Source organism: Saccharomyces eubayanus, chromosome VII, assembly GCF_001298625.1.
Source record: "Saccharomyces eubayanus strain FM1318 chromosome VII, whole genome shotgun sequence".
NCBI classification, from domain to species: domain Eukaryota; kingdom Fungi; phylum Ascomycota; class Saccharomycetes; order Saccharomycetales; family Saccharomycetaceae; genus Saccharomyces; species Saccharomyces eubayanus.
Window position 1 is genome coordinate 381,782 of NC_030982.1, and position 22,109 is coordinate 403,890.

Here is a 22,109-nt window from a genome sequence, read left to right on the forward strand (position 1 = left end):
TTGATTATTTGCTTCAAGTTCCGCAGTCAAAGTATCTTTGCTTATGTCTTCGAAAGTGGCTTATTAAGCTATAAATAATGTATACAGTTTTTTTTGTTCGCGCACTCTCTACCCTGTTCAGTATGTATATATTTCTTGACGAAAACAAAGCAAAAAATACAAGCATTCGATTTATATATTATTGTATCTATGGCTGCGGTTGCCTTTATATATGTGATGATGGGTATTTACAAGTATAGACGTTTCCTTACGATAACCTTTGGTGTTTCTTGATAATTTTTGGAAGGGCTTTAGCCCAAGATTTTGTCCTATTGTCAATCAGCATGAACACACGACCACCTTGTTTCATTCGAGCAGTTCTGCCCACTCTGTGTATCAGATCGATGGATGTTTTCGGCACGTCGTAGAGAACAACGTTCCGTACGCCTTTGAAGTTGAGGCCTCTGGCCATTAGGTCTGTAGCTACAAGCACGTGCAGGGACTTCTTTTTGGGTATAATGGCATCTGAATTTGCCTTTTTCAATTCACCAATGACGATGTTGGAATCAGGAATTTCCAGTCGCTTCAAGGGGGGCTCTGGAGATGGCTCTGGAGGCCTTAACTGCGAGATTGGTCTTGGTGAAGACAGAAAGGGAGTGATTTTTTCAGATCTTTCTTCGGTTGTATCATCACCAGTTAGACCAACGGCATTATGTCCGAACTTGCTATTTAAAGTATCGATGATTTCAGGGACGTCCTTTTTCTCATTGACAAAGATAACACATCTTTTCTCAAACCCGGGTTCAGTGTCATCGTTGGAAATGGCGTAGAGAGTTTGCGCCAACGCCTTAATCTTGGAACCCTTGAAGGGGCTCAATGCAGAGTTTATAACTTTAAAATCCAGACCGAACGGCAGTTTATGCAATCTAGGTGTCATGATGGGGACCACCGTGGGGAAAAGTCTTTGCATTGTCTTGTTGAATTCTTGAGGAATGGTGGCGGAGCAAAAGATAAGGTGATTGATGTTGGGGATTTTCTTTATGGCGGAGTGGGTTTCTTCAAGCCAGGATCTATCCAAAAGGGTGTCAGCTTCATCTAATACCACAAACCCCACTTTGGACAGAATTTTGTCGGGCCTAGAGATCATCCTAATGCTGAACAGGTTCAGTAGCTTTGCCGGAGTGGTGACCAGAATGTCTATTCTGTTTTTGATGTGGTCCAATAGGTCGCGGTACGAGGTGGTCTTGTCCCATTTGAAGGAGTTCAGCCCCAATGAGGAGTTTGTCTTGGAGACGGTTTCATACACTTGGTCCACTAATTCGTGCGTGGGCACTAGTATAATGGACCTGATCAAAGCTTTTTCTTTGAGTGTCTCCCACAGTTCCGGCGTTTCCAGCTCCTGTCTCTTCAAATAATCTATCAAAGGTATCAAGTAGGCCATGGTCTTGCCTGAGCCGGTTTCTGCAGCGATGGCATGCAGTTGTAATTTGGGGCTCATCAAAGTCTTGGAGATTTTCTTAATGGCCACCGCTTGGATGGGACTCGGTATGATGTTCTCGCTGGTGTTTTTAGTGTTGTTGTCCTGGATTTTCAACGACTCCTTAGAGATGATTTCTTTCATAGCATCCCTGACAGATGGCAATATGAGCAATTGGTCGAAATTTGATATTTTCTGAATGAGTTTACCGGTCGTATTAACGTCGACGTCGACGTCTTTTTTCAACCCTCCGTACTGACCAAAGTTAAACGCCTGTTCAGTCTTGGCCTTGGCATCATTCTTCCTGCCCCTTTTATTCTGTTTCCTGTTCTTGTTACCATTGCTTGCGGGCACTGGAGGCTGTGGGGAGAACTTTTTATGCTTTGTTCTGGGGCCCCCAGCATAAGAGCGCAGCCCCATCCTAAGCACAACGGGACTACTCCATCGTGGCAAAGCCGCTAAATTAAATACAAGTGCCATTGGGCTTATCAGCTTTGTTTTAAGCTGGGAAGCTGCACTGAAGCCGTTGTTAACCATCGCCCAGCTCAGGTATATCACTATAGTTGAAATGCACTGCCTCGTACAAAGCGATATGAAAACCGCCTAGATAAAGTCGAGCAAAAGTGTGTGCGGTATAGGGTACTCACTTGCACAGCGCTAGTACTGGGAAGCACAAACCGGCCAAAACAAGTCAATGAAAACCGTCGCAGTAAGGGCATGCTCCCGTTTGCGGCCGAGATTCGGGCCGCAAAGAATAGCGACATACTCGTACGTATGAGTGTGCATACATTCATTGATGAAAGCAACACAGTTTACTAACAGACCACCCTACACCAGCACCAGCACAAGCACAAGCAAAGAGAGTGCGCCCACGCCCGCGGTCAAGAGGAGGCCCAGCAAGCACAAGGTCGCTATGCTTGTCGGCTACCGTGGGGGCGGATACTACGGAATGCAGTACAACCCCCCGCACAAAACCATCGAGGGCGAGATACTCGCCAAGCTATTCGACGTGGGCGCCATTTCTGAGCACAACTCGACGTCGCCGAAGAAAAACTCATTCATGGCCGCGGCAAGAACAGACAAGGGCGTGCATGCCGTGGTAAACCTGTTGTCGCTGAAGATCTCACTGCAGCAAGACACGGTTGCGAGACTGAACGCCGCACTGCCGCCCGAGATCCGCGTGTGGGGTATCCAGCCGACCAATAAGAAGTTCAACGCCCGCTCGGCATGCGACTCCCGCTGGTACGAATACTTGATCCCGGACTTTGTGCTCGTGGGGCCTCCACAGGGCTCTGCCTTGCATCAAAACGTGGGGGGATGTTACTGCGACGACGGTTCGCAGGACGTGTGGGATGCATTTGGGGGGCAGGTGCGAGACAGATTCGGCGCGCAACCAGATGAGGACGAGCCTTTGACGCGCGACTACGTGGATCTCTTGAGCACCACCCTCGGCGGCTACCGCCCGCCGAGAGCAAAGCTGCTCGCTCTCGAGGCCGCGATGCAGCAGTACGTGGGTACGCACAACTTCCACAATTTCACCACGGGCAAGCTTGCCGCTGATCCGAGCGCCAAGCGGTACATCAAGGAAGTCGTAGTAGCACCGGCCGCACCGCAGTGGACAAGCGTGCGGATCCACGGCCAGTCGTTCATGCTGCACCAGATCCGGCGGATGGTGGCACTTGCGGTGCTGGTCGCTCGCTGTCAGTTGCCGCCCAGTGTCGTGCGCGACCACCTCGTCGCCGCGACAAGGAAACACATCCCGAGGGCTCCCGCTGCAGGCCTGCTGCTGGAGGGTCCCGTGTTCGCGCAGTACAACAGCAAGCTGCGCCGGCTGTTGTACCGCGAAATTCGCCCGGACAGCGAGGCCGTCGAGCACATGCGCCGCTTCCGGGAATGCCAGATCTACACTGCGGTGGCGCGCGAAGAAACGCAGCGTCACGTGTTTTGCCACTTTGTACGACGCACTAATCGTCTGGCCGCGCCGCTAATCTAGCCGCCCAGCGTCGCGGGTAGACCCGCGCGCCATTTCCGCGTGGGCATGACCGCCCCACTAGTGCGTGTCGTCATCCCGCATCACTCGGGAAAGCTATGCTCTTTCGCCGCAGCAAGCGTTCCGGGTCCCGGGTCGTTCGCATACGGTGTCGGGTCAGGTGGCAAAAATTTCGCCGCGATAGCGAACAATCATGCTCTCTCGAAGTTAATCTTAGGCGAGTGGGTCATGCCCGGAAGGTGACTCCCGGCGTATATAAGTATATATAGATATACTAAATATATAATCACGTATTTCGGTAAAGATCGGATCCGGTTTTCGAAATAATAGGATATTTTAATACAGACAACGAAAAGGTTCCTCTTCTATCCACCTTAGATAATGTCGCAAATGAAATTCGCTGGCCTAAGAGATAACTTTAATCTCTTGGGTGAGAAAAATAAGATCCTGGTGGCCAACAGAGGAGAAATCCCCATTAGAATCTTCCGTACTGCTCATGAACTGTCCATGCAGACCGTAGCTATATACTCGCATGAAGATCGTCTCTCCACACACAAGCAAAAGGCGGACGAAGCATATGTGATTGGTGAAGCGGGCCAGTATACCCCCGTGGGCGCTTACTTGGCCATTGATGAGATTATCTCGATTGCCCAGAGACACCAAGTGGATTTTATCCATCCAGGTTATGGGTTCTTGTCTGAAAACTCGGAATTTGCCGACAAAGTGGCGAAGGCAGGCATCACGTGGATTGGCCCACCAGCGGAAGTCATTGACTCCGTGGGAGACAAGGTCTCCGCCAGAAACCTGGCTGCGAAGGCCCATGTGCCCACCGTCCCCGGTACTCCGGGCCCCATCGAGACCGTGCAAGAAGCACAGGACTTCGTCGATAAATATGGCTACCCCGTCATCATCAAGGCCGCCTTTGGCGGTGGTGGTAGAGGTATGAGAGTGGTGAGAGAAGGTGACGACGTTGGCGATGCGTTCCAGCGTGCCACATCCGAGGCCCGCACCGCCTTCGGCAACGGTACCTGTTTCGTGGAGAGATTCCTGGACAGGCCAAAACATATCGAAGTCCAATTGCTGGCCGATAACCACGGTAACGTGGTTCATCTTTTCGAAAGAGACTGTTCCGTGCAAAGAAGACACCAGAAGGTGGTTGAAGTCGCTCCAGCAAAGACCTTGCCTCGCGAAGTCCGTGACGCCATTCTCACAGACGCTGTTAGGTTGGCAAAGGAATGTGGCTACAGAAACGCCGGTACTGCCGAGTTCTTGGTCGACAACCAAAACAGACATTATTTCATCGAAATCAACCCAAGAATCCAAGTCGAGCACACCATCACCGAAGAAATCACAGGCATAGACATTGTAGCCGCCCAGATCCAAATCGCGGCCGGTGCCTCTTTGCCCCAACTGGGCTTGTTTCAAGACAAGATCACCACCCGTGGCTTTGCCATCCAATGTCGTATCACTACAGAAGACCCTGCCAAGAATTTCCAACCCGACACCGGTAGAATAGAAGTCTACCGCTCCGCCGGTGGTAACGGTGTCAGACTGGACGGTGGTAATGCCTACGCGGGGACAATCATCTCGCCCCATTACGATTCCATGCTGGTCAAATGTTCATGTTCCGGTTCCACTTACGAAATCGTTCGTAGAAAAATGATCCGTGCCTTGATCGAATTCAGAATCAGAGGTGTCAAGACCAACATTCCCTTCCTTTTGACCCTTTTGACACACCCGGTTTTCATTGACGGTAGCTACTGGACAACGTTCATCGATGATACCCCGCAACTGTTCCAAATGGTCTCTTCCAAAAACAGAGCCCAAAAGTTGCTGCACTATCTAGCTGATTTGGCTGTCAATGGTTCCTCTATAAAGGGCCAAATTGGTTTGCCCAAGTTGAAGTCGAACCCTAGTGTCCCTCACATACACGATTCTAAGGGCAACGTTATCGACGTTGTGAAGACTGCTCCACCTTCCGGATGGAGACAAGTGCTACTGGAAAAGGGACCAGCTGAGTTTGCCAAACAAGTAAGACAATTCAGCGGTACCCTATTGATGGATACCACTTGGAGAGACGCTCATCAATCCTTGTTGGCCACAAGAGTCAGAACCCATGATCTGGCCACAATCGCTCCAACTACCGCCCATGCTCTAGCAGGCGCCTTTGCTTTAGAATGTTGGGGTGGTGCCACTTTTGATGTCGCTATGAGATTCTTGCATGAAGATCCATGGGAACGTTTAAGAAAATTAAGAACCTTGGTGCCCAACATTCCATTCCAAATGTTGTTGCGTGGTGCCAACGGTGTCGCCTACTCCTCCTTACCAGATAACGCCATTGACCATTTCGTCAAGCAAGCCAAGGACAACGGTGTTGACATCTTCAGAGTCTTCGATGCCTTGAATGACTTGGACCAACTAAAGGTCGGTGTAGATGCCGTCAAGAAGGCCGGTGGTGTCGTGGAAGCCACAGTCTGCTTCTCCGGTGATATGCTTCAACCAGGTAAGAAATATAACCTGGACTACTATTTGGAGATTACTGAAAAAATCGTTCAAATGGGTACTCATATCTTAGGTATCAAGGATATGGCAGGAACCATGAAGCCAGCCGCCGCTAAACTGTTGATAGGATCTATTAGGGCTAAATACCCTGATCTTCCAATCCATGTCCATACACATGATTCGGCTGGTACAGCTGTTGCATCTATGGCTGCATGTGCGCTTGCAGGTGCCGATGTTGTTGATGTAGCCATCAACTCGATGTCTGGTTTGACCTCCCAACCATCCATCAACGCTTTGCTAGCTTCTTTGGAAGGTAACATTGACACTGGTATCAACGTTGAACAAGTCCGTGAATTAGACGCCTACTGGGCAGAAATGAGATTGCTATATTCGTGCTTTGAAGCTGATTTGAAGGGTCCAGATCCAGAAGTTTACCAACATGAAATTCCAGGTGGTCAATTGACCAACTTGTTATTCCAAGCTCAACAATTGGGTCTTGGTGAACAATGGGCCGAAACTAAGAGAGCCTACAGAGAAGCTAACTACCTGCTAGGCGATATCGTTAAGGTCACACCAACTTCCAAGGTTGTTGGTGACTTGGCCCAATTCATGGTTTCAAACAAGCTAAACTCAGATGACGTCAAACGTCTAGCTAACTCTTTGGATTTCCCTGATTCTGTTATGGACTTCTTTGAAGGTTTGATCGGTCAACCATACGGCGGATTCCCAGAACCATTAAGATCTGATGTGCTAAGAAACAAGAGAAGAAAGTTGACATGTCGTCCAGGTTTGGAGTTAGAGTCATTTGATCTGGAAAAAATTAGAGAAGATTTACAAAACAGATTTGGCGATGTAGACGAATGTGACGTTGCCTCTTACAATATGTATCCAAGAGTTTATGAAGACTTCCAAAAGATGAAAGAGAAATACGGTGACTTGTCAGTACTACCAACCAAATGTTTCTTGTCTCCGCTAGATACAGATGAAGAAATCGAAGTTATCATCGAACAAGGTAAAACTTTGATCATCAAGTTACAAGCTGTCGGTGACTTAAACAAGAAAACCGGTGAAAGGGAAGTCTACTTTGACTTGAATGGTGAAATGAGAAAAATCCGCGTTGCTGATAGATCACAGAAGATCGAAACTGTCACCAAATCAAAGGCAGACATCCACGATCCATTGCACATTGGTTCACCAATGGCAGGTGTCATTGTGGAAGTTAAAGTTCATAAAGGCTCTTTGGTAAAGAAGGGTCAACCAGTAGCTGTTTTGAGTGCCATGAAAATGGAAATGATCATCTCTTCTCCATCAGACGGCCAAGTCAAAGAAGTCTTTGTCACCGATGGTGAAAATGTGGACTCTTCCGATTTGTTGGTCTTATTGGAAGATGAAATTCCCGCTGAGACTAAGGCTTGAACCCATCGGTTCCCACCTGTAATGTAAAATATTCATTCGAACCTTATTTGTTTATTTCTCTTTTCAACGACATACATTCAATAATACATAATTAAGGACTAAAGTTAAATAAAACAAAAAAATAAACAAAAAGTATTTATTAGATATACCTTTTTACTTCTAACTATTTAACTACCAATCTAATTTTGCTCTTCAGATAGTCTGCTTTTTAAAAAAACCATCTAACGAAACATCTTTCTCGAACTACTTGCGGTGGGCTTTGTCCACCGGCTAGTAACCCTTGGTATCCCGCTGGGCCTCTTTGAAGCGGGAACGTGTGGCCTTTTCGCCCTACTGTTATTCCCATTTCCGTTGGCAGACACTGGCCTTCTTCCAGGTTGGCTGGCATACCTTGGATTCGATCCTTGATTCGTTGATTTGGAAGGTAGATTCTCTTTCTCTCTTTTCTTGTTTTCTAATTTTTGTTTTAAACTCAAAACTTCCCTCTTCTTTATTGCGATCATGTTGTGTAACGTACTGTCTTCTTCGTCATTTGTGTTTGTCTTCTCATTGTTTAGCCTGTCATTGATTATCTTCAAATACGTTTGGTCAGTCATCAACTTGTGGATGTAGCCTGCTTGAGAATGTATGTTGATCCACGAATCTAGGATAGAATTCGTTGACTTACAAACGTCGTGTACTTGATCAACGTATACAGGTAAGCTATTTTTTAACGCACCAGTAACATTTTGTATCATTGCCGTTATTTTATCAAGCGATTCGGATTCCTTGAGTAAGGACTGTGTCGTGACCGAGTTATATGGCCTTATAAAAGTGTTCGTGGCCAACATGTTATCATTTGTATTATTTTGCGTTCCTTTGGAAGATTTATTAGTAGTGTTGTTAAGATTAGATCTCATCTCATTGAAAATTTGTGGAATTAGCTTGTCTATGGTAGAGTCGTCTAGTTGACTTTGCTCGCTCATCTTAAAAGGTTATTTACGTTTTGCTTCGCTTTCTGTGTGAACTGTCAACTCGCCAGCCTGTATTTTGTAATTGGCCTATATATTTTCAGTGTCCATGTTTGGCGTTTGTTTGTCTTTGTTATTATTGTTTTTTTCTTTGTTCTACTGATGAAACCAATTTCCGCTGAAGTCAAAAAACGTCTTTCTGCCAAGAATGGGAAATCATGATCTATCTAAAGACGGAATCCAGGTCCTTTTACCATCAAGAAGGGAAGCCCAACGAACATGAAACAGCCAGTTGAAACGATTTGTGACGGTCTCACAAGGGCGTTTCATGAGGAGAGGGATGATTCTGTCTCTTTAGTAACTATAATTGATATGTATAACAAGCAGGTGAACTCTGAAAACTCCCTTAAAGAAAAAGAACACTATTTAGAGGTCCTGTTGGAATTGTTGAAGGAGGATTCAGATGTTGTGAAAGAGATTGGTTGGGATCTTCCAAAAAGTTTATTGGAATTTTTTTCAAGTAAGAACGTTGATGCAAAGAAGCATTTGGCGCTAAGTCCCATTGTTTCTAGTGTGATGAATTGCTTCTATGAGCTAGCTATGAATGGGAACCCCAAAGAGTGCCTACTGATTGCTTGCGAACTGGTATCGAGTCTTAGTATAGACTTGGCTGAAGAAGATAAATCTAATGAAGAGACCGCACACTCACTTGATTCTATTAAGGATGAAGCTACAAATCATGATAATGAAATGGCGGATATTTGTCTGAAGACTGAGATTTATGCAGCCAAGGATTCAGTGGAATTTATACCTAACTTGAAAATTTACGCTCTATTCGAACTTATGAGTTCAACGTTGAAACGCGTTGACACTTTGTACCCATCAAAATTTCTGGCCATGGCAATTTCAGCAATTGTCAAATACTTGAAAAGTAATATTGAATTCATGGATGATGTGTACTTTATCTTACGCAGAGTTTACAGTTTTTGCGTAACCTACGTTGCCCCTCAGCCATCAAATAACCTTACTAATGGTATTGATCCAAGTGATCTTGAAAAAATCTCAAAAGATGAATCAATTTTGCAGAAAAAGCTATTAGCAAATCTAAGTGTGCTTGCAATCGAAAACTGTCTGAAGAAAACACCAGGGAATATTGATAAAGTATACTGTAACAACCTGATGGATAAGAAAACTGATACAAGTGAAGATAGTACCCCAATCGGAAACATATACAATCAATACTACAAATATGTTGTTTCGTTGGGTGTTGATGTGAAGCAACTTTTCGAGGAATGTCTGGAGGAATCCAAACGTATATATGATGTTGTTCTCTCAGATTCCCAAACCTCTATAACCAAGTCCAAAGAAGAAATCAACCAGCTAGTATACGAATTATCATATGCGTACCAAACCAAGAAGTTGGCTCTTGAGAAGAATTTAGAGCTTGACCAATATGGAGTTATAATTCTGTCCGCGATATATTACTCTAGCAATGGTGTGCATTTGTTGTCACAAGTTGATATCCAAAATTCAATATATTTATATCTACGATGTACGACCGCTTCATTATTCTCAGAAACATATGACAATAAATTTTTGGAAAGCGCAGTACGTTATTGGTTATGGGTATCCATAACTAGGACTTCTATAAAAGATATAAAGGCCAGTTTGGAGCTACTTCCAGAACACATTAACACATCCTTCTTACAAATGTTGTTAATGAAAGGTTGCAACGAACCAAATAGCGAGACCAAACTAACTGAACTTACACTTCTGACGAGAATATTGTGTTTGATGCCTGAAGACACATCATTTTCATTTATATTTGAAACATTACTGCATTGCCCATACATAACGGTTAAAATTGCTGTCCTTGACATTCTAAAGGATATGATGATTAAATCGCCAGAGACTTGCGATAGTAGCACATCCACTCCTGTACCGGAGGGAAATGATAATACGCCAATACCGCCAAGACTACCCCCAAGGCCCTACATTTCTATCAATGAAGATCGTATGGCTTCCATCCATAGCATTGCTGAGATGAGCTTTTCCACTGCCAGGCAAAGGAAAAGAACACAAGGTGATTTACTTCTGGTGTTAACTTACATGAACTTTTTTGTTAGTTTAAGAAATAAATGGGATTTGGGACTTTTGACACTTGTAAATAATGAGATTTCAGAAGCCTTTCAAGAAGAGGGTGAGCCTGAGCTGGGATTCATAAACATCGCCAATGATTCCTTGAGCACGTATATAGAGGAAATTAGCAAACGCCTATAAACTACATAGTAAAGTATACAACACCATCCCCTCTTTTTGGCGAATCGTGTTGTTGTAATTTAGGGAAGCACTGAGTCATTTGATTTTTTCAGTTTTTAGGATCATCATCGCGGCATCTTTTAAAATAAAAAGGAAGAGTGCTATATGTGGGAGATAATAGAGGAAAGAGCAGCGAATAAAGATTAGAAAAGCTAGTCGACGGGTAGGATCGTTTATCGTCATGTCCAGGTATCAGGTTAATTGCTTGAGGTATAGACACTTTCTTAGGACTTCTAATATTTCGCAAATCCCTGACTTTACGAAATACTGTATTGGACCCGTAAATGAGGATTTAGCTCCTTATATTATGGAGACCATGAAGGCATATCCTTCAAACTCCAATTATATCAATCCACAACATTACTACCATAATAGGACGGTCCTTGTGGAAAACTACTTAAAGCGACACCCAAATCCGGTGTCATTGACCCAATTAGCGCAATACTATGACGATTCTACCAAGTTGACCAGAACTAAGATCATCAATTCTGGGAAGTTTGTTAAAGAGGAACTTGTTATCAGAATTGCTCACAAGCTGAATCAGTTACAGCAATTGCCATTCAATGTCGTAAACAACTTCCATTTCGTTCAAGTTTACGAGTCATATTATAATATATTTGAAAGTTTTAGAAAATACCCCGCAATAAGAACTTTAGATGATGCGTCTCAATTTGCTAACTTTATCAAGAATATGTTAGAGGGCTTTAACACCCTAAACCTGCCGCATTTAATTATGGGGGCGCTGGAATGTACAATTTTAGATCTGTATCCTCGTGAGAAAATGGACCAATTACTATCCGATTTGCTAAGGGCCCGAATATCAAGAAGACTGATTGTAGAAGAACACGTCAGTATCACAGCTAACTACACTAGTGGCAAAAAAGAGAATACCCTGGTATTGGGTGATATCTTTCAAGAATGTAGCGCTAAGAAGTACTTATTAGAAGCCAGTGAAGAATCTCAAAAATTCATTCAAGATATGTATTTTAAAGACATTCCCATGCCTGAATTTGTCATTGAAGGCGACACTGATTTGAGCTTTTACTTTTTGCCCACACATCTAAAGTATTTGCTAGGGGAAATATTGAGAAATACTTACGAAGCAACTATGAAGCATTATATTCGTAAGGGACTGGACAAACCAGAACCGATTATAGTCACTATAGTAAGTAATGACGAATCCTATTTATTCAGGATCTCGGATAAAGCTGGTGGTATACTGCATGATGATGAAAATCTATGGTCGTTTGGCAAGTCTAAAGAAAGAGCTCAAGAATCTTTGAACAATTTTCACAAATTGCCTGGCTTGCAAACAGTATCCATTTATGATCGAGTCCATTCTAGTGCTAAATGTAAGTCGAATCTTGAGGCATCGCCGTCAGTGACATTAAGGCCATACATGCATACGTCGTTAGAACCAATGAGTTATCCTAGTATCATCAATGGACACATAAAATATGAAACCCCTTTAATTGAACTATTGAAACGATCTTTCAGATACAAGCTGGGAATTGGTTTGGCTATGTGTAGAGTGTATGCCGAGTATTGGAACGGTGACCTGTCCTTGCATTCGATGCCTGGATATGGGACCGATGCAGTTTTGAAGCTGGGGAACTTAATGAAACACACAAAGAAACTACAACTAGATAAAGTATAGACTTCCTATGGTTTTACTATATACCAATGAACAAATACATATTCGAAAATGAACATATCGACTATTTGCTTGAGTACTGTACAATACAAGCGGTTATCAGATTAAAAAGGCTTTCCGGGTAGCCGCGGGCAAAATATAGTGGGAAATAAAAATAAAAGCAGAATGGAGTAAGTAAAAGGAAAAAGGAAAGGAACATTACAGGTGAGGTGGTAGATGAGATAAAAGTTACTGGAGAAAGTCGACGAAGATTGAGTTTTAAGAGGATTTTTCGGGTAGATAGGAACTGAATAACGGTAAAAAGCCATGTCGACACCAGCTAGAAGAAGATTAATGAGAGATTTCAAACGTATGAAGGAAGATGCCCCACCGGGAGTATCTGCTTCGCCACTACCTGATAATGTCATGGTATGGAATGCTATGATCATTGGCCCAGCAGACACGCCGTACGAAGATGGTACATTTCGATTGCTTCTAGAGTTTGATGAAGAATACCCAAATAAGCCGCCACATGTTAAATTTTTAAGTGAGATGTTCCACCCAAACGTCTATGCGAACGGTGAAATTTGTTTAGATATTTTACAAAACAGATGGACCCCGACATATGATGTAGCATCTATATTAACATCCATTCAAAGTTTATTTAACGATCCAAATCCGGCTTCACCCGCAAACGTAGAAGCCGCAACATTATTCAAAGATCATAAATCACAATACGTCAAACGAGTTAAAGAGACGGTAGAAAAATCTTGGGAAGATGATATGGATGATATGGACGACGACGATGAAGATGACGACGACGAAGAGGCTGACTGAAAGAAAAAATGACTTTTATGAATTCTCCAACTTATATATTTATTTGATGATTTTATTTCTTTGTTTGCTTTCTATCTTCAGTCGAAATTACGATTTTGTCAAATATCTCCCTTTCTACCGATCCGTTTGCTTTTTTATTCTTCGTTTTCCTGTTTTGTACCATAAAGAAGATTTTAATAATGATAGAAACATTGCATATTAAATAGTATACTAAAGAGAAATACTTTTCTAGAACAGCTTCTTTGAGGGAGGGCATGAAACGAAAAAGAAGGACAATTAGCTCATCGTTGCCGGTAATTTTACCGAATATCCATATCCTTTATGTTTAATCTAAGAAACGCTTATCTGGAGTATAAAGAATATAATTTCTTAAATAACTTAATGTATAATATGAAAAAAAAATCAAAAAAAAGGAAACCACCGTAAGCGTCTGATGTTTTAATTACAAGAGTGAAGAAAGGACACAGGTACTCACACAGACACTACGATAGTGTTCTCAGCGGACGGTTTCTCATTTTTTTGTTTTGCACTCTCATCAAACCACACAAAGACAGAAACACAGATGACGAGCGATATTATGACTTTACTGAATGGATCTATACTTTTCCAAGTAAATTTTTTGTCATCTAACCGATAAATCTTGATCAGTTTCTTTAAATCAGTGAGCGATAAATTTATATCTTTCTTGTTTTGTAAGAGTAGCCAGTTGTACTCAAACAATGGAAGCTGCAAGAACTGGGACTTCAATGGAGAAGGCGAGTTGGTCTCGATGAATTGGGATCGAGGTCCAAGGAAGCCGAATGACTTGGTATACCATAACTGGATAAAATCGTGCTGTAGATCGTGCCAATCCTTTTGGGGTTTCTCATCTATAGCAAAGTTTAATAGCTCTAAATCACTTTCGTTCAGCTTGGGAAAATTTTGTAATAGAACGTCCGTATCTATCAATCGGTTGTTATTTGTTGATGATGGATGGAAATGTTTATTTATGATTCCGCTAAGTTCATCATTCTTTAGACGTTCGGTTAATAGGAGTTCACGTTCCAAGCCGATTGTTTTGTCTTCATCCGGATCAGGTGCATTCGGTTGCAGAACACTAAACACCTCGGACATTGTATGTGAGAACGATATGGGGCTTTCATTTGAAGCGTTATTGGTATTTTGAGCTAGACGTATTTTTTGCTTCAGAAGCAAAGAGGTTGGTGGGGCCCTTTTCAAATTTGGGTGGTACAATCTCCTAGCAAGAAGATTCCTTGCCGCCGGGCTCATCATTAGAAGTGTACCGATCTTTGTGTGGTTCCAGCTTGGTCTGTTGCTGTATCATTTTATTCGGACTTATTACAGCTTCTCTACATGTATATACGAGAGGGGGAAAAACAAGAGAAGGAAAACGTCGCTTGCCTATATGTAGTAGGCAAAAACAAAAACTTACGAAGTTAAGTTAAAATCTTAAAACCCTATATATGTGTTTATGTAGCTGAATGAAGCCAGTTCTTTTTCTTTATTGTATTCAACCTACATGGCCTCTTTGTTTTCTGGCCATTTGCGGATCTATTTCCTTGTGATGAGTTTGTTTTCTCGCCAACACACTTAATATGTCGGTTAAAGACACGACACCTATCAGTTTACCTGTTCTATACTCCTTTTCGAAATGGGCTGGAGTTGGAGATGCCGAAGAACTGTTTGAAGTTTGCTGTTGCTGAGCTGGCGACATGGATGCCGATGAAGATTGTGGTTGGGGTGGGGGAGAACCGCTCAAATTTATATTTACATTTATTTTGTTGTTTGTTACGTCCGAAGATTTTAGAACTGGAGAGCTAGCCATTCTTGACGAGTGTGGATTTGAATGGAAGGAAGATGCAAGCGATGGGAAAGTTGTTACAGGTGCGGTGTTTGGTGACGGAGAGGATGATTTTTCGGAAGATGCAGAAGATTGATTGTCATTCGGCTGTACGATCCATAATCTGTGAGATTTGGTGGCCACTAATTTTGCGAACGTCCTTGCCAAGGAACTTGTTGGATACACATGGAAGATGGGGAAGGAATCCTTACCGGTCTCTAGACCTCTCAGATTCAGAATAACTGAGACAAAATGGCGGCAAGTATTATGCAATAGCGGATATTGGGAAGTTCTCGTGACGTGTTTAACATCCGTTACGGAGATATTACCAATTAGGTTGCCCTGAGCGTCCACCACGGCAATGGAAGAGATCCTTTCGACGTACATCTTATGCAAAGCCATTATCAGATGCTCATCGCCTTGAATGGATATAACACGGGATTGCTTGGATGTAGGCTTATCGCGGGATGCGTTTAACACGCCAATGTTCAAGTCCTCTAAAGAAGAGTCTAACAAAGGCTTCAATGTGGGGAAACACCTTGCGTTATCCCACAGATATTTGATCAGACGACGTTGAGAAAGAATACCTTTGACCTGCGTCATTTCCACGTTCGTGATGGCGACACGGTGCACACCTGCACCCAAGATACCTATCACCGTGGACAAGTTTTCCGTTTCGGGTAATTTGTAGAATGGATTCTTCGGAGTCAACTTCACTATCTCTCCCACAGGCACGGATTTACCGTTCTGGCAGTCCATCGTGATCCTGTCATTGCTCACTTTAATTCTGTTCAGCACGAGAAGCAAATATGCGTTAAGATCGTTGTAGTCAAAAGTCAAACAATTCATGTCACCCGGGAAGTTTTCCACGGGCAAAGACGTCAGCTGGTGTTTGACCAACGTATTAAAGGCCTCCTCTACAGAGATGGAACCTTTGATGAAAATCAGTTTGTTCTGCTCCACCAAGTCCGAAAGCAGGGTGTGTTGCCATTCTTGCTTGTGCACAGACAGCAGGTTCTGTGAGTTTAAAGTAGACAAGGAGTGAGTGTTGTTGGAATTTGAGTATTCCATGTTATCCAGCGTGGAGATCGAAGACGACGAAGACGAGTTCGAAATGGACTTGTGCAGAGATTCTGTGTCGCTTTTGTTTCCGACGCTATTCCTGTCTGTCTGCTCGTACAGAATGGGCGAGTCCGCGGAATTCGGTAATTGAGGTGGGGTAGAAAGCATTTCTACAATGGACGTGTGTCTGGTATTCTGAGGCATCAAGTAGGTGTCGTTGGGGAGGTTACTATTACGAGGGGTTCGTATGCTTGCGCGTCTACCCAATAAATAAAACTGATGTTTGTTTGAAACTAAACTCCTCCTCTTTGTATATGAAGACGATGTCGTTATATTATAGTCATCTGTGAAATTTTCAAAAGGCTCATGTTTTCCTCACACATTTCCATTTCATTTGCCGGGCGGGAAAAAAAGAAGGAAAAAAGAAATGACACACGGGTATAATTCATACCCGGACGAATACAGTTCCCATCCGGGTCACCCTATCACCCGTCTCAGGTCACGTGCGTTCGCTCGCTCCCTTACTCATTCCGCACGGCCGAATACTCCGGGGGCCCACACGATGTCATTTTTTTTCGGGTGCCCGGCGCAGAAACTATCCCCGAGCCCGGGAGTGCCCCGGCATTAGCGGGCCCAACAAAGGCGCTTATCTGGCGGGCTCTCGCAGAAGAAAAAAAGCTGTTGAGTGAGAGATTTCAGATTTCCCAGCCTTCTCTGCAGACCGCCCCGGTTTGGCTTGGCTTTGGCGTCTGTCCGCAATCATCGCATCTGCCCGTACAGGGAGAGGTTATAACGGCTTAAGCTGCTCTTCGCAAATCCAGTAGTCTTCATCCGAACGTTGAACGCTCAACAAACCTTATCTCGTGCCCAACCGGGTGTGCTTCTACGAATCTTGCACTGGAACACCATATTATCCCTATTGTTACGGCTATGCCGGTGGCACAGCGCTTGCAAGAATAGTAATTAACAATATGTATGCAGCAATCATCTCTCCTGGCTCATCGAGTCTTGCAAATCTGTATATACCTATATATATGGGGGCAGATCTTGATATAATTTGTTGTTTTGTTCGATGTATTCTATTTCTTTTTATTCCTTCCTAGTTTGTATTGTAAGATACAGAACATCATAGATAGTTGTGGTGATCTAATTATAAAGATACTAAAACAAACAGTAAAGATGCCCACTTCTGGAACTACTCTCGAGTTGATTGACGATCAATTTCCAAAGGATGAGTCCGTCAGTGGCGGTCTTGTCGATGAAGTCGATTTAACCCAAGCCAACATCCTGGCTACTGGTTTGAACAAAAAGGCACCAAGAATCGTCAACGGGTTCGGTTCCTTTATGGGTTCCAAGGAAATGGTCTCAGTGGAATTCGACAAGAAGTCCAACCTAGATCGTTTGTTGGAAAAAGATAACCAAGAAAAATTAGAAGCCAAGGGCAAAACTCACATATCCGAACAACCATGGACCCTGAACAACTGGCACCAACATTTGAACTGGCTGAACATGGTTCTTGTTTGTGGTATGCCTATTATTGGTTGGTACCTGGCCTTCTCCGGTAAGGTCCCTCTGCATTTGAACGTTCTGGTGTTCTCCGTGTTATACTACGTCGTTGGTGGTGTTTCCATCACAGCCGGTTACCATAGATTATGGTCTCACAGATCTTACTCCGCTCACTGGCCATTAAGATTATTCTACGCCGTCTTCGGTTGCGCTTCCGTCGAAGGTTCCGCCAAATGGTGGGGTCACTCTCACAGAATCCATCATCGTTACACCGATACTTTGAGAGATCCTTATGACGCTCGTAGAGGTCTATGGTACTCCCACATGGGTTGGATGCTTTTGAAGCCAAATCCAAAGTACAAGGCCAGAGCTGATATCACTGATATGACTGATGACTGGACCGTTAGATTCCAACACAGACACTACATCTTATTGATGCTGCTTACCGCTTTTGTCATCCCAACTGTTGTATGTGGTTACTTCTTTAACGACTACTTGGGTGGTTTGGTCTACGCCGGTTTCATCCGTGTCTTTGTCATTCAACAAGCCACTTTCTGCATCAACTCCATGGCTCATTACATCGGTACCCAACCATTCGACGACAGAAGAACTCCCCGTGACAACTGGGTTACCGCCATTGTTACATTCGGTGAAGGTTACCATAACTTCCATCACGAATTCCCCACCGATTACAGAAACGCTATTAAGTGGTACCAATACGACCCAACTAAGGTTATTATCTACCTAACCTCTTTGGTCGGTCTAGCATATGATTTGAAAAAATTCTCCCAAAACGCCATTGAAGAAGCTCTGATTCAACAAGAACAAAAGAAGATTAACCAAAAGAAGGCCAAAATCAACTGGGGCCCAGTTTTGACCGATTTGCCAGTGTGGGACAAACAAACCTTCTTGGCAAAAACTAAAGACAACAAGGGTTTGGTCATCATCTCCGGGATTGTTCACGACGTATCTGGTTATATCTCTGAACATCCAGGTGGTGAAACTTTAATCAAGACTGCATTAGGCAAAGACGCCACAAAGGCCTTCAGTGGTGGTGTCTACCGCCACTCAAACGCTGCTCAAAATGTCTTGGCTGACATGAGAGTAGCTGTCATCAAGGAAAGTAAGAACTCTGCTATTAGAATGGCTAGTAAGAGAGGTGAAGTTTACGAAACTGGTAAGTTTTTTTAAACCCCGGATCTTACATTAACATCAACTACAACCCAAAAAAAACTGAAAAATAATAAATTTTAAAAAAAAAAATTAACTTTCAAATTTTTTTCATTATTAGGTTTTGATATTTTTCCTTTTTTTTTCTCTTCTTATTACGATTTTTACCTTTTTTATTTATATTATTCTTTGTTATTTATGTATAGAAATTTTCATTTTCATTTCATTTTAGATCTAGTTTTCACATTATCATTTTAGATATCCTTCAAGTATTGCTTATTTTTTTGTTTAGCCTTTCACTTTTCTTCGATATTTTTATAAGGATCTGTCCTGAACAGGCTCTAAGTAAAAAACTCAAACCCTCTTTATCAAATACTACCTTTTTTTTCTATTTTAGTTTGTATGGCATACTAACCACACTGTTATTTACGTATACATTTATGTAGTAACCTCCGAGGGTTTCTTATTTGAGGGAGAGAGAGTAGATGCTTACAGTATTGAAAAGGGAAATTCTATCGATCTACTGGCAATTGAGAAAACAAAGGCAAAAAAAATGAAGAAAAAAGCACAGCACTCATATTGCCATGCATCATCTTCTTTTTTTTCAGTCTTCTTTTAATACACGTCGCTTATTTCTATTTTTCGTGAATGCTTTCTCTTCTTAGGCTCAATATTCAATTCGATTAGAAGTCATCCCCACTTTCAGCAATCAAAGCCATAATCATTCTGTATAAGTAGAAAAAGAACATCAATAAGTGAAACCCTAACTTTAGGAAACTTTCTCTCTTGTGCTTACCCAAAGTTCTGAATATTTCTGTAGCGTCCAAAAGTTGAACCTTGTTGTAAATCTTGTTCAAATTGTAGGCTAAAACTGGCAAATTTATTAAAAATACGAACCAGTAACCGTTCAATAAGAACAGCAAAGATAGGGCACCATGTAATGCGGCTTCAGGTGTAATAAGCTTGTTGACTTTAGAGCATAATTCAATTGGGTTGATATAATCGGCTTCTAAATCAGCATATAAAATTGTAAAGTGCACTTGGCCGAACAAGTTGATACAGTTAACAATAACAGCAAGGATAAATAACCAAGCACTCATCTTTTCTTCTATTAGTAATTATTTTTTACTTTCCTTTTGATACAATTATCAAAGGTAATTAACTGTCTTTCAAATAGCTATTGAAACATTATATTATAAAAAATTTCGAATCCTCTTTCGTATTAAAGAATACACAATTTAGCTATCATTCTTAAATCATCTTTCTTTCCTTGTTTTTTCTCCCGAAAGAAAATTTTCTTCCCTAGGAAACTACCGAAAAAAAGTTGGAAAAAAAATCCCTTTAGAGGCCAAAAAATTACTCCGATACGGGGAGTCGAACCCCGGTCTCCACGGTGAAAGCGTGATGTGATAGCCGTTACACTATATCGGATATAATTTGGATGTTTAATTTATAGAGTGCTGCCTACCCATCATATGAACATTTACGATAAGGCAAATCTCTTCCCAAGCAGACCTGTAAAAAAGAAAGGCTCGCAAAAAGGGTTGACACACTCGTTAGTATGTAGTTTTCTTAGAAATATATGCTTACCGATGTGTTTGTAATAACCATTTAAATTGTATGATGATCTTTGGGATTCCATTAATTCTTAATGTTATAATATTGCGTATATAGATTATACTAGGGATTCTCCTCATGGATTTAGGAATCCACAGAAAGGAATCAATACTTTTGCATAATATTATAAATGATTCTGTTCCTCTTTTTATATGTTGTCATTCATTGATCCTATTACAATATCAATCCTTGCGCTTCAGCTTCCACTAATTTCGACGACACTTTGAATCTTAACTTACTGGTCTTGTAATTTACGTCATCTTTTAACACCGTATATATTAGTAATAGATGGACAATAGTTGAATCTTGTTCCAACACTTTTTCATTGTTCCTCATCAGTTTCCGCGAGAGCAAGTGCGTATTGTTGTGTAGATGCTGCTATGAAATACGTGGGACAAAAAGAAACGGAGTAATTAAAAGAAGAGGTGTAATTCAGGTTTCTGTGAAGATTATTTATCTCAACAAATAATAGCTTGCGTGGCGTAATGGCAACGCGTCTGACTTCTAATCAGAAGATTATGGGTTCGACCCCCATCGTGAGCTTTTATTTTTTTATCTTGACGGGAATTGTTATTTGAAAGCTCAAATAATCGATATGTATCAGTACGTGTAACGTCTTTGAAGTCATAACAGTGGTTTTCCATATGTATGTGTTCCTTCCTCAAATTGATAAACGCTTTTTCCGTCGTCCTATTTCATTAAAAAATATTCATATTTAGGAAAATTTTCAATTTAATAGTGCCAGTTATAGAGCAGAGATTAGCAAACCATCAAGAGTTTTTTAATCATGGCTGTACAAAATGCCTTTGAGCAAAAAAAGAGGGCAATTCTAAGTGAAATAGACTCGACCCAGCCTGATTTGTCACCTAAAGGGTCCATCGATGCACTGTGCCTTCCAATCATCGAGCTYATCAATACCAGTGATGACATGGTAACTACTTCATCTTGCTCTGGTAGAGTTAGTGTGTTTTTGGAAGGTACAAAGTCATATAATGGAGAGGTGAAGATAGGCGGTAAAGGTCAAGGTGGCAAGTGGCTATATGTCACTCACGACCATGAAAAGGTTGTTGGCTGGCTGGACGAGTTGATGTCAAAGAATGAGTATGCTCTTGAAACATGTGGCAAGCATATACCATCCGAACAAATTACGGGAACTACTAGATATATTTTGTATAAATATGAGCCGTTCATATTGCATGTCAAATGTAGAGACTTCCAGATAGCTTCGAAGCTCTATAACGCTGCAATGTCTTGTGGCTTCAGAGAAAGTGGGATTGGGTCAAATAATCTCGTTGCAATCAGAATAAACATTAAACTGGATGTGCCAATCGGTTATTTGGATGAGAGTTCAGAAACTTTGATGTTGTTTGTTAGCCCAGAATATGTAAGTATTTTGGATTCTTTATCGTTAAGCAAATTTGATGAGAATGCTAGAAAAATGCAAACATTGTATGATAAAATCGACAATGAACTTATAAACTGCATACCGGCTCCAAATGCCAAGACTGAAGTAGCATTAGCTGAAACAAAAGAAGAAAGAAGAGAACGAAAAAAAAAGGAAGGTATGGAAAGACAACGTCAATTAAAAAGCACACAAAATCAACTCTAAAAAAAGGGCCACAGCATAAATCGCAGATCCGCCACTCTTTCTTCTTTGGTCTTTTGTCTCCATTTCTTATTACTTATTATAAATCTTTAACAAATAAAAGTTTTTCTTTTGTAATATATACATTTACAACTTATTTTCCTCTTGAATCTATTATATATATAACGAAAGATCAGATCTAATTAATGCACAAAAAGATTAAAAG

General features: G+C 42.0%; 11 protein-coding genes and 2 non-coding genes across 13 annotated transcripts; 7 read left to right on the forward strand and 6 right to left on the reverse strand.

Annotated features, from left to right (window-relative positions):
- Positions 1–247: 247 nt before the first annotated feature.
- Positions 248–1,993, reverse strand: MRH4 (ATP-dependent RNA helicase; the record flags this gene model as incomplete). The annotated part of the gene is made up of 1 exon (XM_018365068.1): positions 248–1,993. The coding sequence occupies one exon, from the start codon at positions 1,991–1,993 to the stop codon at positions 248–250; it is 1,746 nt and encodes a 581-aa protein (XP_018222168.1).
- Positions 1,994–2,150: 157 nt separating this feature from the next.
- PUS2 (pseudouridine synthase PUS2) lies at positions 2,151–3,449 on the forward strand (the record flags this gene model as incomplete). The annotated part of the gene is made up of 2 exons (XM_018365069.1): positions 2,151–2,224; positions 2,300–3,449. 2 exons carry the CDS (start codon positions 2,151–2,153, stop codon positions 3,447–3,449), a joined length of 1,224 nt encoding a protein of 407 aa, XP_018222169.1.
- A 378-nt stretch (positions 3,450–3,827) lies between these two features.
- Positions 3,828–7,364, forward strand: PYC1 (pyruvate carboxylase 1; the record flags this gene model as incomplete). Its single annotated transcript, XM_018365070.1, has 1 exon — positions 3,828–7,364. The coding sequence occupies one exon, from the start codon at positions 3,828–3,830 to the stop codon at positions 7,362–7,364; it is 3,537 nt and encodes a 1,178-aa protein (XP_018222170.1).
- Positions 7,365–7,585: 221 nt separating this feature from the next.
- DUO1 (Duo1p) lies at positions 7,586–8,329 on the reverse strand (the record flags this gene model as incomplete). Its single annotated transcript, XM_018365071.1, has 1 exon — positions 7,586–8,329. The coding sequence occupies one exon, from the start codon at positions 8,327–8,329 to the stop codon at positions 7,586–7,588; it is 744 nt and encodes a 247-aa protein (XP_018222171.1).
- A 2,485-nt stretch (positions 8,330–10,814) lies between these two features.
- PKP2 (protein kinase PKP2) lies at positions 10,815–12,290 on the forward strand (the record flags this gene model as incomplete). The annotated part of the gene is made up of 1 exon (XM_018365072.1): positions 10,815–12,290. The coding sequence occupies one exon, from the start codon at positions 10,815–10,817 to the stop codon at positions 12,288–12,290; it is 1,476 nt and encodes a 491-aa protein (XP_018222172.1).
- Positions 12,291–12,593: 303 nt separating this feature from the next.
- Positions 12,594–13,103, forward strand: RAD6 (E2 ubiquitin-conjugating protein RAD6; the record flags this gene model as incomplete). The annotated part of the gene is made up of 1 exon (XM_018365073.1): positions 12,594–13,103. One exon carries the CDS (start codon positions 12,594–12,596, stop codon positions 13,101–13,103), a length of 510 nt encoding a protein of 169 aa, XP_018222173.1.
- A 471-nt stretch (positions 13,104–13,574) lies between these two features.
- Positions 13,575–14,375, reverse strand: GEP7 (Gep7p; the record flags this gene model as incomplete). Its single annotated transcript, XM_018365074.1, has 1 exon — positions 13,575–14,375. The coding sequence occupies one exon, from the start codon at positions 14,373–14,375 to the stop codon at positions 13,575–13,577; it is 801 nt and encodes a 266-aa protein (XP_018222174.1).
- Positions 14,376–14,613: 238 nt separating this feature from the next.
- Positions 14,614–16,209, reverse strand: SDS23 (Sds23p; the record flags this gene model as incomplete). The annotated part of the gene is made up of 1 exon (XM_018365075.1): positions 14,614–16,209. One exon carries the CDS (start codon positions 16,207–16,209, stop codon positions 14,614–14,616), a length of 1,596 nt encoding a protein of 531 aa, XP_018222175.1.
- Positions 16,210–17,184: 975 nt separating this feature from the next.
- On the forward strand, positions 17,185–18,702 carry OLE1 (stearoyl-CoA 9-desaturase; the record flags this gene model as incomplete). The annotated part of the gene is made up of 1 exon (XM_018365076.1): positions 17,185–18,702. The coding sequence occupies one exon, from the start codon at positions 17,185–17,187 to the stop codon at positions 18,700–18,702; it is 1,518 nt and encodes a 505-aa protein (XP_018222176.1).
- A 662-nt stretch (positions 18,703–19,364) lies between these two features.
- ERV14 (cornichon family protein) lies at positions 19,365–19,781 on the reverse strand (the record flags this gene model as incomplete). Its single annotated transcript, XM_018365077.1, has 1 exon — positions 19,365–19,781. One exon carries the CDS (start codon positions 19,779–19,781, stop codon positions 19,365–19,367), a length of 417 nt encoding a protein of 138 aa, XP_018222177.1.
- Positions 19,782–20,040: 259 nt separating this feature from the next.
- DI49_1915 lies at positions 20,041–20,112 on the reverse strand. The gene has a single exon. It is a non-coding gene; the product is annotated as a tRNA-Glu (tRNA).
- A 657-nt stretch (positions 20,113–20,769) lies between these two features.
- Positions 20,770–20,841, forward strand: DI49_1916. Its single transcript has one exon. It is a non-coding gene; the product is annotated as a tRNA-Arg (tRNA).
- A 244-nt stretch (positions 20,842–21,085) lies between these two features.
- Positions 21,086–21,907, forward strand: TYW3 (tRNA methyltransferase TYW3; the record flags this gene model as incomplete). The annotated part of the gene is made up of 1 exon (XM_018365078.1): positions 21,086–21,907. The coding sequence occupies one exon, from the start codon at positions 21,086–21,088 to the stop codon at positions 21,905–21,907; it is 822 nt and encodes a 273-aa protein (XP_018222178.1).
- Positions 21,908–22,109: the final 202 nt, after the last annotated feature.